Genomic DNA, 13,795 nt, shown 5'->3' with positions numbered 1-13,795 from the left:
GAGTCAACGCTTCTGATACCAGAGCAAACATAAAGCCATCATAACTATTAGCCATCACGCGTTAATCTTCAATGAATTAAGGTATGGAGCTTCTGGGGCGCCACAACTGTGACATCCAACGGAAGGCGAGAGGCGGAGGGGGGTGTGTGTGCGCGCTGGATTTTGGCTTTACAGAGGGGCGCCGCTGAAATTTGAGACATCAAAGTCCGCCACTGTATAGACACGTGTGCCATTTTGTGTCTGGGGGGATTGGAACTTGCCCATTCCTCCCTGACCACTGGCCATGCTGGAGGATGGCGTCCGGTTGCCCCCACCCCTGCTTTCAGAGATGCTGCCTGCTTGCAATCCCGCCCACCCATGCACTCTTCGTCTTCACACACCAACTAGTTATATAATAGGAGGTGGCTCCTCCTCCAAGGCGCGCGTCGGGTGCCAGGAACGTGTGAACGAAGGAACCCGTGTCTTTCCAGGGTGGGCCCTGCCCGTGCGCGCCACGCGAGACCATTCCGGGCCCCTCGGCGCTTCCTGGGTTGCTCCGGCCTGCGCAGAGCGGGGTTCCTTGGAGCTCCCGCCGCCCCCGCCGAGGAGGCGCTGAGGAGCTTTCCGAGCGCCGGCGACGCCCGGCCACATCAGCGCCTGCCTGCCTGCGCACCCGCCCGCCCCCCTCCCCGCTCTCCCCCGGCTTCTGCCGCGCGTGCTCAGTGGGGCGGCGGAGGCGGCGCCGCTTCTTCTACCCGGAGGAGCTGCCCCTGCCTCCTCGGCGGCCGCTGGCAAGTTCCTTCCTGTGCGCGAGGAGCGGGCTGCGGCGAGGATGGAGGCGAGCGGCGGAGGAGGGTGGCTGGCTCCCCTCCCTGGTTCGCCACTGCCCAGGTAGGAGAGCGGGTGGCCCGAGGGTGGGAAAGGAGATGCGAAGGAAGGGCGGGAAAGGCGGCGCCACCGCCTCCACCCCCGGAGATGGAGGGAAGGGAATCCCCGCGGGGAAGTGAACGAAGAACGGCGCTGCCTCCCCCGCTCACCCCCGGAGGGCATCTGCCTCCGAGCCAGCCCCGGGCCCGGCTGGCAGGCTGGCTGTTCCTTCTTCACCAGCCTTACTTTCTCTCCTCCACCTTGTCAAATCATTATGGCTAAACTGGAATAGCATTTCCTCATCCCGAGCATCCCTGTAGCTCCCTCCCCTCCGCCCCTTTCCACTCCTGAGAAATTTTAATACTATTGCGTCCTCTTCATATACTGGTTTTTATTTCTGTTTACAGCCCCAGGGTGTGGGATGGAATAAGCTGGGGGCAAAGTCTCCAAGTGGCCCCCCGGAGTGCTACAAAAAATAGGTCACCACCTAAATATAAGATTATTGCATCTGCTGATGTTACCAAGGGCGTTTCTCCTTTCTAGTTTCTGTTTGGTTTTGCTGTCATTTGCAGTTAAGTTGTACGGCTTCAGTTTGTGAATGCTAATGACGTTAAGGCAGAGTGGATGGCTGTGTGTGCATAACTATAAATGTAGGATCTGCCTTTTTAATTTCACTCAGAAGTTGCTGCAGAAGGCAGAGTTCAAGGATGCAAAGTGAAAATTTGGGTCATTCAGAAAGTGTTAGTTGCAATCCCCGACTGTCTAGAAAGTTCAACCTGTATATTTAAATAGAATTTAAACAAACAACAACAACAAAACAACATGACTATTTATAGAGACACCAAATGCCTTGAAAAATAAATGAGAATCAGAGAAGAAATAGTTGGCTGTTGCTAGTATAAAGCAGTAGATATCCAAGAGTTCAATATAATAAACAGCGCCATATGGAGTAAGCATTAAAAACAGCTAAAATACCAGTAAAACAGTAGATATCCAAGAGTTCCATATAATAAACAGCGCCATATAAAACAGTAGATATCCAAGAGTTCCATATAATAAACAGCGCCATATGGAGTAAGCATTAAAAACAGCTAAAATACCAGTAAATACTATGACAATATCCCATCAATATTTGTTTGCAGTTATTACTTGGTGCCCCAGATCTGTGCCAGGATACCTTCGTAGTACACCTTGTGTGTGTGGACCTGTTTGATGTGTCAGTAAATGTGAATCCAGGATATCAACCTCAAATAGATTGGAAGGCAGATGCCTGTAATTTTTTAGCCAGGTAAATTTCACCTGAATATGACACCAAACTAACCAATTCCTCCATATACATAGGAATTTGAAAAAACAATTCATCTCACTCAGCAGCTTTGGTATGCTGTCTTTTGTTAATCATTAGATAATGGGTGGCAGGGGAAAAACAGGAGAACTTTCAAGCTGAGTTTATTGTTGAAGGGCTTCTGTTTAAATTAAGCACCCACATAAACTGTTCCCAAGAGAGCTTGCAGCCATAAAAGACACAGAAAAGCAAAATAATAATAATAATATTTTTTTACAAAAGTTGTCAAACGGTCATTTTTATTTACGGGAATGACAAATCATTGTGCACTGTGTGAGTAATGACAGTCCCAGAAGTGCAATGGTAATGCCCCAAGATCCTGAGCTATGTTGTGTATACATGTCAGTGAGGGCAACAGAATTAGGTGGAAAGGAAGCAAGATAGTGGATAGATCTCCTCCATGTCATCTTAGGGATGTCAGCCACAACAGAATAAAAAATAAAAAATTTCATTCCAGTAACACCTTAGAGACCAACTAAATTTGTTCTTGGCATGCACACGAAAGCTCATACCAAGAACAAACTTAGTTGGTCTCTAAGGTGCTACTGGAAGGAATTTTTTTATTTTTTATTTTGTTTTGACTATGGCAGACCAACATGGCTACCTACCTGTAACAGCCACAACAGAGACAGCTAATGGAAGATTGACTGACAGTGCATTTCTATACATGTCTACTCAGAGGTAAGCCCATTGAATTCAGTGCAGTTTACTCCTAGGATTGCAGCCTAAATCTCACATAGGTTTATGCCAAATCTTATACTAAGGGCCCCCTGATTATCTATCATATATACCAAATACTTACTTTCATGATGATGGGTCAAAGGCAGGTGCGCAGAATGGCAGCTTGGGGATATAGCTGCTGCTGTTCAGCCTTAATTGCTGCACCTTTGAAACTCATACACTGTGAATGGTTAAATTCCTTAGAATATGTTGTATTTTTGTGCAGTTGGGAATAGTGCTTTTTTTGTCAAAGCTAAGCAGCATGCTTAGGAATCTTGCTAAGTTCACAATTTATTTTGAGCAGAAGGGGCTCACAAATGCTTAAATCTTAACAAAGTATGATTTAACTGAGTTTTCAGTTCTGTAGATAGTGGTTAAGCTAGCCCTGCAACTATGTTTGCACTACCCTGCATGTCTATTATTTGGCTGATAATCAAACTTACAAAACCAGGATGCTACTGTATTCATCGTCACTGCAGCATATTCATTGTTGCACTTCAGTAAGGTTAATATGAATAAAAACTTTAAATAAAAACTTTACATATTTTTCCTGGTTTATCTAAATCCAAAAATACGTTTACTTTTCATTATTTTGGACAGGTAATTTGTTACGATATACTGATACATTTGGTCCCTGCTTTGCTGTAAAGTGAAACATTCATTATGAATAAGGCTAATAACCTGCTTAAGACAGTATTTCAAATTGACACACATGAGTTCCTTGCTTTTGGTGGCTTCTGGTTGTGACAGGTGACTTACGCACTATGAGATGTCAGACAGTAAGAGCAAACTACAAGCAAGACAGAGTTCTGTGCATTAATTAACTTGTGCTATGCCAATTTGTCATATCTACCTTTTATCAGTAACTTTGTACAAGTGGGACCTGCTACAAAAGGTTGCAGTGTGAGTGGCATGCTCCTATTCAGGATTCCAGCTAGGCAGACAGACAGGCATTCCCTCTTGCATTCCTCCCCAGTTTCCATTTTTCTTCTTTTCAACACTCAGCCATCATTACATGCCCACTGAGTATACTCACTTATCATTAACCACTTTGGGGCCTCCCCCTCTCCCTGCTCCCCCCCCCCCCGCAAAGTGATATTTATACTTCTGCAAGCATTGTGGTTCCCCAAGCCCGCTGACAACTTCCCTCTTATGTGAGGATAGTACTGTTTCGACTTGTATAATGATAGGCACCTGGAGAACGAGTTATCTACTAACAAGATGACACGGTTTCATTTCCACATAATTTCCACAAGTATATACAAACAAGAAGGTGTGCTTGATTCCTATCTACATATGCATCTCAACCTGTGTTAAGATATTTGAGCTCAATCTGAGGTCATATCATTTGGACTGACATTGGAAATGTGCAGACGTGTACTCGGTCAGGGTTGACATAGAGTCAAACCATTGGTCCATCTAGCCCTGTATCATCTACATTGACTGGTCGCAACTCTCCAGTGCTTCAGGCAAGAGTCCCAGCCCCGGCCGGAGTTGCCTGGGATTGAACCTGGGACCTTCTGCATGCATGCATGCATGCATGCATGCATGCAAGGCAGATATTCTTTGTCTAGTTAGTATGGAGCACATTATTGTGGACTTACTGCTTGTGGACTTCCTGTACGTATCTGGTTGGGCTTTGTGAGAACAGAATGCTACCAGATAGATCTTTGGTCTGATCTGCTTCGCTAATGTTGTTATAGTTAATGCTATTCCACCGATGAGGATTTACTGCAAAGGCCCTCTAGCTGAACTTCCCACACAGTTATGCTTCTCCAGTCGCTTTGAAGTCAATACAAGTTAGGAGTATGGATACATACAGGATTTTTAGTAACTGACTGAATTCAGACATTAGGCAAAAGTCAGACTATCCTCCGCCAGGGCCAAGGCTTTTTTAGTGATCGTTCTGACCTGGTGGAATGCTCTTTCCCATGAGACTAGGGCCCAACAGGACTTAACCTCCTTCCGCTGGGCCTGTAAGACAGAGCTATTCCGCCTGGCCTTTAATTTGAACTCGGCTTGATCTTTTATTTCCCTTCTCTTCCCCCTTCCCCTTTTTATGAAGATTACCCACTCTAGGACCCCACAGCTAATTCTCCCCTGGCCTCCTCACTGGCCCAAGTAGGACTAATTTAGCCAGCTAGCCCTGGTGACTCTTTGAATTTTATTGTTATTCATGCTTTTATACCGTATTTTATGCTGCTTTTATGTTGTATTACAATTAAGTGTTTTAAATTTGTTGTTAGCTGCCCTGAGCCCGGGTTTCTGAACCGGGAAGGGCAGGGTATAAATAAAAAAATATTATTATTATTATTAATCATTATCATTTATTAAATGTGTATACTGCCCTTCATTCAAAGATCACAGGGTAGTTCACAACATAAAAATACCAAATGAGAACACAAAATACATCGTGGAAAACCAAAAACAAACCAGTAACCCCATCGCACTTGGAAGTTCTAAACTATAATTTGGTGTAATTTGAATTGAGCCTTTGTCTCTTGTGGAAGAAGAATTTCACCCATTGAGCAAAAGCAATTAAGCAAATCTATCTAGGTTTTTCTGAAAAGTTGTCATTGATTTTTTTATTGATTTTGCATAATTTTTAACAAACTGTCACCAAATTAATACAAATGAAAAGAAATTTTAAAAGCTGACTTCACGCACCCCAGATGTTCCCTCTATTTTCCTCCCTCCTTTGCTGCTCCTAGTACAATAATGTTTCCAACTTTCATTTCAAAATTCATCTCTGAAAAGTTGTAATACTAGAATGGTATCTGAAGAAGTGTACATGCACACGAAAGGTCATACCAATAACAAACTTAGTTGGTCTCTAAGGTGCTACTGGAACGATTTTTTTGTTTTGTTTTGTTACAAGAATGCAGGTTGTGCAAAGCTCAGATCGATGTGCATAGGTCATGGGTAGAGCCAGAAGGCACAACCCCACCCCCCACCCCACCCTGTGTTGATTCTACACACATGTGTTGTGCAATTAGCTGTTCGGACAATGAATCATGTTTGGGAGCTGGGAAAGTGTAAACAACTGGAGGAAAATATATTGTATTTTTTGCATTTTATTTTTACTTTTGCAAATAGAAGGAAAATTTATTGTAGGGAACAAAGAACAAGGAATACAGCAAAGTGAAACAAGATTTGCTGCATTGCTGCAAAGTGAAACAAGATCTGCATTGTAGACATATCTACCATTCTTAAACATTATGCCCTTCATAACACTATCAACGCAGACACCATTATGCCTCATCATCCTAAGTGCCTACATTATTTGCTGATCTAGCAAGTATGAAAGCAGCCTGTTAGGTTCTGAGTAAGCAAAATACTTTAAGCGTCCTAAGCTATGAGTAATATTTAATGAAGACAATGTGATTATTGATAATCCAGTTAGGCAGTTAGGAAGAGTAAAGACTTAACAAGACCCAACAGTTATATACTGTATAAGCCAAGAGACATGGTAGGTGTGAAATCATTTGAACTACGCTATGTGCATTTAATTTTAATTTTTTTTTTTTTTTTTAGCATGGAGCAGTTTTATAATGCCGTCAGACTCCATTGTCACATTTCTTTGGTATTGCTTACTCCAACTGCAAAAATTGAAGATTTCTGTTTAAAATATCTTTTAACTGCAGGTCCATGTACTGTGTTTATTTACTAGGTTGGAGGTTTTAAAGAGGCAAGATACTGTAGATTGTTGCATTTGCAGAACATTCCAACAAACAGGTTTGTAAAGTGGTTTTGCAAGTTTCCATCACTTCTGTTATTAGCCGAAAATACTTTTAAAAACAAAACAAAAGGAGAACTAAGTAGATGTTGAGGAGAGTACTTTACTTCTAACATTTATGGAGTAGTAATTGAGGATATTATTTCAACTTATTTAAAAAAAAAATACACATTACAACAAAATAATACTTACGAAAAATAGAAACAGTTACTCCCGGAAACTGACTAAATTTCAGAATGATGAATAATTTCAAAGACTCAGACAATAATATGCAATTGTGGTGTCAGCTGGCATGTTGGAAGATTTGAACGACTCCTGTATCTTAGCATTAATGCTGTGGCTCTCGCCCAAATTATGTTATATCTTGATCATTTTCTTGCTGTTGTGTTTTAGGCAGGATGATCTTATGCTCCAGTTTAACATGATCTTATGCTCCAGTTTAACCAGAGCTTATACTGGCATAGCTAATTGGGACCCCGTGCTTCTCAACAGAACATCAAAAGCACAATAATTAGAAATAGAAAATAAATCTCTATCAAAGCAGTGACAATGTTCACTTCCACAGAGTATCTGGCAACATCATCGCCATATAACTATCACCACATCACTTCTAACGATGCCCCCGTGTTTACTAATGCTTAGAAGGCCTCAGAAAGCAAGCAGTGGTAGCAGGAGCACTATGATAAAGCCATTTCAACAATTCCATAATTTCTTCCACACAGAAGGTACAAGCATAACTACCAGAAAGCGTTTAAAGTGTCTCACCAGGTTAGGGAGGAAGCAGATGCTTAGAGTGAGGGACATAAGGACTTCTACAGCCAGAGATTCAAAGTCAAACTCAGGCATAGGCAAACTCGGCTCTCCAGATGTTTTGGGACTACAACTCCCATCATCCCTGACCACTGGTCCTGTTAGCTAGAGATGATGGGAGTTGTACTCCGAAAACATATGGAGGGCCGAGTTTGCCTATGCTCGGTCAAACTCAAGCATTTGTGGACAACCCCTTTGTCAGAGACAAATAATTGATGTTGTGCTTCAGGGAAGGGGAGAAGAATGACTGCAGGACAATCAGGATTTTGTCTTGCAGAAGGAAAAGATATGAACCAAGCTTGGTTTTCCCCCATTCCATCCCCTGAATCCATCCATTTCCTTCCCTTTTTGCTGCTGGGGTTGTGCCACCATATCACTGAGAATGATTTAAGATTTCAACAGAAAATCTTTAATAAAAATACATTAAAAAATAAACGGTATAATAGCATTGCTATACTGTAAGAACTTCCTTGGAGTAGATGCCTGTGCAGGGACACTATTCAATGTGTTGTTGTTGTTGTTGTTTTAGTTGTCAGGAGGTGAAGTCAGTCAGTTTTATTACGGCAAAAGCCAGCAGCACAGAAAACCATAATGCCAAACAGAAAAAAATCGGCAACAACATCACCAGAAATAAATCAAGAGGTGATGAATGTTTGTTTATTTTTGTATTTCTCTTTTTTGTGATGTATTAAAGTGAAATTAAAAAAATAAAATACCGGTAAACAAAATTTAAATGGAACAAAAATGCTATCAAGTTTTAGAATCCAAAAAAGGCAGACATGTTAACATGTTTACTGTGTTCTTTTTAGATCCCAGCTTTGTTGCGGAATTGCTCAAGACCAAAAGTTAGTGAAAAGAAATCTTTCTACATAACAGACAACTTCACAACGTGATCGGCTGTATCAAATCAAAGATCTCTATATAACCATTTGATGCATCATTTAAACTTCTCTGGGATTTGAAGCAATCATTAGAACAATATTTTTGAAACAGCATGACTAACTGTAAAGGAAGATCTGTCAGCAAGAAAACAAATGATAAAGCCTATCATGGAGAAAGTTTTGTAAATTGGACTATAAATCTAAATACAGTTCAGTCTGACAAGTTCTTGAACCTGCTGTTAAGTATGGTTCCAATTGTTTATCACAAAAACCAGGAAGAAAGACATAAGAAAGTGAATGGTCTCTGGCAAGATGGATTACAGCCATCAGGGCATGGTTTCAGTGTTAGGACTGACCAGCACATGGATTATCATCATTTCTCAGAATCAACTTTTCATAATGGTAGCAATGGACATAATTCATCGAGCTGTAGCCCAAAGTATGATAACTTCGCAGGATATAATTATTCAGACAGAATGGACATGTCAGAAACAGATATTATGCTGCAGGACAACAACGTATCTAGTGATGGTGAAGAAGATACCATTGTGGAAGGCTGCAAAAAACAGCCAAAAGAATCTAGTAGCATTATGGCATTACAGATACTTGTACCATTTTTGCTAGCAGGTTTTGGAACAGTATCTGCTGGGATGGTTCTGGATATTGTTCAGGTTGGTATTTGCTAAGTATGGCTTTAAGTGTACACATTATGATTCTTTCTGATGCACTCAATCATGACATTTAGTATGGTCCTCTATATTAAGGCTGAAGTATGTGTTTTATTGCAATGTTGTTTGTTCGTTATGTAAAGCTACTTACACACACACACACAACTTCTGAGTGGATTCTTCTGTAGCCAAGAGGGAGCTGAGGATTTTGTTTGTGATTTGAGTTCTCAAATGTTACTTCAGTTCATATGAGTTTTAGGAGGTTAATTGTGCTTGTAATAAACTTATTTTCAGCACATGTTGAACAAGATATTAGTCATGCCATTTTTCTAGTTTCATTTTCTTAGTCTATCCACTTCACTGAGTAATTGGCTTTATTCCCCCGGCCTCTAAAATCCATTTTCGCTGCTTTAGAATTTGTAGGGAGGAAATGAGGTCATTTGGCACAAAGAATTTTCAAAGCCAGGCAAATTTGTACTGCTTTCAACAATAAAGGGACACCACAAGCGCCATGAGATTTGCAGGATCTTTAATATCAACTGGACGCCACTCCAGTCTCCATGCAGTGCAAGATTCCAAGGGCTTGTGTTTCCTTTTGGGAACAAGACGCAACAGAGACTGTGGTGTCTTTAGGATATATGGTTTACTTGCACATATATACAACCTGAGCCTGCGATGGAGGGGCTGACAGCATGAACACCCCAAAAGGGTCTTCTTCCTCCCATGGACACGGCCTTAGATTCAAACAGAAATCACACATCATGTTCTTTCTCTCCAGCTTGCCACTTTACTTCTAGTTTACATCTCTCTCACATCCACACACCAAACTCTCTACTCTAAACTCTGGCTTTTATCTGTTGAGGACCCTGTCCCCCATCCCCTTTAAAGGCTCATCACCCAGGCTAACACCACACAGGAAGCTAGCTTGGCTTGACCAGATTTGAGCACTTGCTGAATCCAGAGATTAATTAGAGGGAGTCTGGCACCCACAAGCTCGTAACGCTATCTTACAGAATATTCACATTTATATTTCAAATTCCTCAGTTTGCTGGTTGGAAATCGAATTAAGGTATGTTATTTAAACTACAGTACTCTGATCCTATTGAATTAATCTTTAGGGCAAGATGAATTACACCTAAGGAACTTGAAGATGCAATCTGAGTCTTTGGCTATATTTTTTGAGATGTGCCAGGGGACTTGATGTGTCAGGACATTGGAGACACATATACATTGTATCTATCTTTAAAAGGGGTGTGGGGAGAAGATCCAGATTACAGATTGTTGGTCAGCTGGTGTTCATAACTAGAAAGCTTTGAGGACAGATAATTAAGCAGTTAGTTTGGAAGCATTTGGAAAAGAACACGGTCATTAAACACGGTCATTACAAAGAACTAGCATGATTTCCTCAATAACAAGCCATGTAGCTACTAGCTTGGTAGGAAAAAAGGTTATATGGATGTAGTATATATTGATTTCAGCAAGGCTTCCACAACGCCCTCCATTATATTCTTTTTGATGCCTGTAAAATGCGTGCTAGACAATGTTACTGCTAGAATGAGCTGTTCTCTATCAGTGCGAGCCGCTAAACCAATGGCAGTGAAAAAGGCCATGATACCCCTTTTTCTTGCAAGTCCCAATGAGATATCAAAGCAGATTAGCTACTCAGTTACAGTGTTTGGGCTTTTGATATGGTAGTTATATAATACTGGCAAGGGAAACAACAGCTCTGTGTATTCAGCTATGATATGTCATGACTCATTGTTGGAATGTTTCTGTACTGTTGATGGTACTGATCCTGGGGAAAATATATTAGATACTGAACTGATTTTGGCTTTATTAGTTACTGAGATTCATGAATATAAAGTATATTCTGCCCTTGGTAATATCTAGATAGAAAACCCTTTCCCAGAAATGTAATTTTGTGTCACTATTTTTAAAACATTTATTTTATTGTTTGTTTGTTTTTTAAAAATATATCTATTTTATGTTTTCCATTTGTCAAATAGCATTGGGAAGTGTTCAAAAACATTACTGAAGTTTTCATTTTGGTTCCTGCACTACTTGGTTTGAAAGGGAATTTGGAAATGACTTTGGCATCCCGACTGTCAACAGCTGTAAGTATATGAAGCATTATAAGGCTGGGGTACTGATATTAGCGGTTTCTTGTTACACAGGGACATCTGCAACATTTGTTGAGATCAGCATCCACCATCAATTATCATAGGCAAGTGACAGTTGAAATGTGAATAGGTTAAGGGGTGATATGATAGCCATGTTCAAATATATAAAAGGATGTCATATAGAGGAGGGTGAAAGGTTGTTTTCTGCTGCTCCAGAGAAGCGGACATGGGGCAATGGATTCAAACTACAAGAAAGAAGATTCCACCTAAACATTAGGAAGAACTTCCTGACAGTGAGAGCTGTTCGGCAGTGGAATTTGCTACCAAGGAGTATGGTGGAGTCTCCTTCTTTGGAGGTCTTTAAGCAGAGGCTTGACAGCCATCTGTCAGGAATGCTTTGATGGTGTTTCCTGCTTGGCAGGGGGTTGGACTGGATGGCCCTTGTGGTCTCTTCCAACTCTATGATTCTATGACTGGTGTGCTGACCCTATTTCCCCAAACCACTCCTTGTGTCCTGTTCCCTTCATAGCGCATTGCACCCAGTCTTTTGTCAGGTTGGTTGGAGGAAGTCAGGTGGCGTCAATCTTTTTCTTATCCTCACATATCTCTATGTGCATAGTTATTAAAAATGTGCACTGATGTGCATTTAATTAATAAAATACTCTGCAGTTCTTTAGCTTGGAAGGTATTAAAATATTTTTGGGGTCGTCTGCTTACTTCTATGCAAGAATTTAATGATTTTAAAATTGTGCAAAATAAGTACTCTTGCATCATTTAAGCATAAGTCTGCCTTTAAACATTTCAGACAATAAGAATATATAGAGAGACTTAAAGGGAAGGTTCTGAACAGTCAAACAACAGTCAGAACAGTGTCACGAGGGGGAGAATAACCATGCTTTATGTCTTTTGTCATCAATCTTAAAATTAGTATAATTTTCATATAATTCCTATGAACCAGCTGCTGCCAAACAAATAAAAAAACTGCAATTCTACAAAACAAAACAAAATAAAAAATTCCTTCCAGTAGCACCTTAGAGACCAACCATGTTTGTTCTTCGTATGAGCTTTTGTGTGCATGCACACTTCTGAAGGTGCTACTGGAAGGAATTTTTTACTTTATTTTGTTTTGACTATGGCAGACCAACACGGCTACCTACCTGTAACTGCAATTCTACACTCACTCACCTGAGAGTAAGCCCCATTGAACTCAATGGGACTTACTTTTGAATAGGCCTGTATACTATTGTCATGTTATCCTACAGAGTATTCTCATTCTGAAGTTTTCTATTTTTCATTTCGGTTGGTTTTTTTTAACCTGCCAATTCTTGCTTGAAGAGTCTTGATAAGTGAAAGTATTGTTACAGTTATTATTAACATTTTATAACCTACAATTTTAAATAAATATTTTTAAACTTCAGAAAAGATTCCAGTTTTTATAGCTGTTTCATAAATGGCCATGCTAATAATGCTACTTTAAATACAAAGCTGTTTTTGACAAGATATGGTACGCAGACAGTATGTAGCTCTTCACTCCTCTAGCAGTTTTGGATTGACAGTCAAATTCTGATCAATGCTTCCATCTTAAAGAAACATGTACACGACTCATATACTTCTTGAGATTAAATGATGTTATAGCACACAAAATGTTTGTGGTAGAAAGTGATAGTTGAACTCTTCAAATTACTACCAAGGCAATATTTTTCACTTGTTAAAAACACATTTTGTGCTTTTTACAGGTAAATGTTGGAAAAATGGATTCACCCATCGAGAAGTGGAATTTAATAATTGGTAATTTGGCCTTAAAACAGGTAAGGATTCATAAAAGCATTAAAAAGTCATTGCAGATTAACATATTGTCATACATACAAGATGTCAGGGACTGGTTGGATGCAGAGAAATGGTTGGAGGATCCAGCTAGGGCAACCCCAAGGGAAGAAGGCACAGAGCCCAGGGATTGGTGGTGGGATGACAATGAGTGGTCAAAGGGAGAAGACTGGGAGGAGGAGCTGTCGGGAGCTGAAGAAGTAACAGGGCTTAGTGAGCTGGGGGAGTCTGTGACAGAGAGGAATCTAGAATCAGAGGCAGAAACTGAAGCGGGGGGGAGGGGAGGAGACCAAGAGGCATAGATGAGTCCACCAGCAGGTGAGGGGTCACAAGTGTCTCCTGGTTCTGCTGCGACAATCCCCCCCCCAGTCTCCCAGAACCAGATGAGGCATGAAAAAGGCAGAGGAGAGGTTAGCTTCATGCCAGCACAGTCTCAGATTCCTTGGGAAAAAAACCTGGAGAGGAGGGTGCTTAGACGGCTGTGGGGAGGCAGGGACTTTCAGCAACTGATCCATGGGGCAAGACCTATTGGGTATGAGCTGTTGTGCTCATTAGGCCTGACACTCTGCCAGGTCCGTGCACATGGTGTTCTTGCTAATAAAGTGTTAACTCCAACTTGCTGACACATAAAAAGCTGTTGCAGTCAGATGACTCGGGCATTGTTTCCAATGAGATTAATGTTCATAGGATTTTGAGAGTTTGCATACTATTCAAATAGCACTTGTGATCCGATTTGAGTAATTATTCTCAGAGCTGTGGAGCATCGTTACAGGCATCCCCAGCAAGTCTCACCTCAGTTCGAAGTCTCCTGCAGTGCCTTGGACTGGCTGCAGTGCAGTCTCAGT

General features: G+C 41.1%; 1 protein-coding gene across 1 annotated transcript in view; it reads left to right on the top strand.

Moving 5' to 3' along the window:
* Nucleotides 1–706: 706 nt before the first annotated feature.
* Nucleotides 707–13,795, top strand: part of SLC41A2 (solute carrier family 41 member 2) — a 39,377-nt gene continuing 26,288 nt past the window's right edge. The window contains exons 1-4 of the mRNA XM_033162017.1: nt 707–870; nt 8,267–9,009; nt 11,013–11,120; nt 12,863–12,934. Of these exons, the coding sequence (XP_033017908.1) occupies nt 8,452–9,009; nt 11,013–11,120; nt 12,863–12,934 (738 nt within the window). The 5' untranslated portion in view covers nt 707–870; nt 8,267–8,451. The remainder of the gene's footprint in view (nt 871–8,266; nt 9,010–11,012; nt 11,121–12,862; nt 12,935–13,795) is intronic.

Source organism: Lacerta agilis, chromosome 10, assembly GCF_009819535.1.
Source record: "Lacerta agilis isolate rLacAgi1 chromosome 10, rLacAgi1.pri, whole genome shotgun sequence".
In the NCBI taxonomy this organism is placed as follows: Eukaryota; Metazoa; Chordata; class Lepidosauria; order Squamata; family Lacertidae; genus Lacerta; species Lacerta agilis.
Note: the sequence above shows the minus strand (reverse complement) of the source record. Positions and strands in the feature narration are given on the sequence as shown.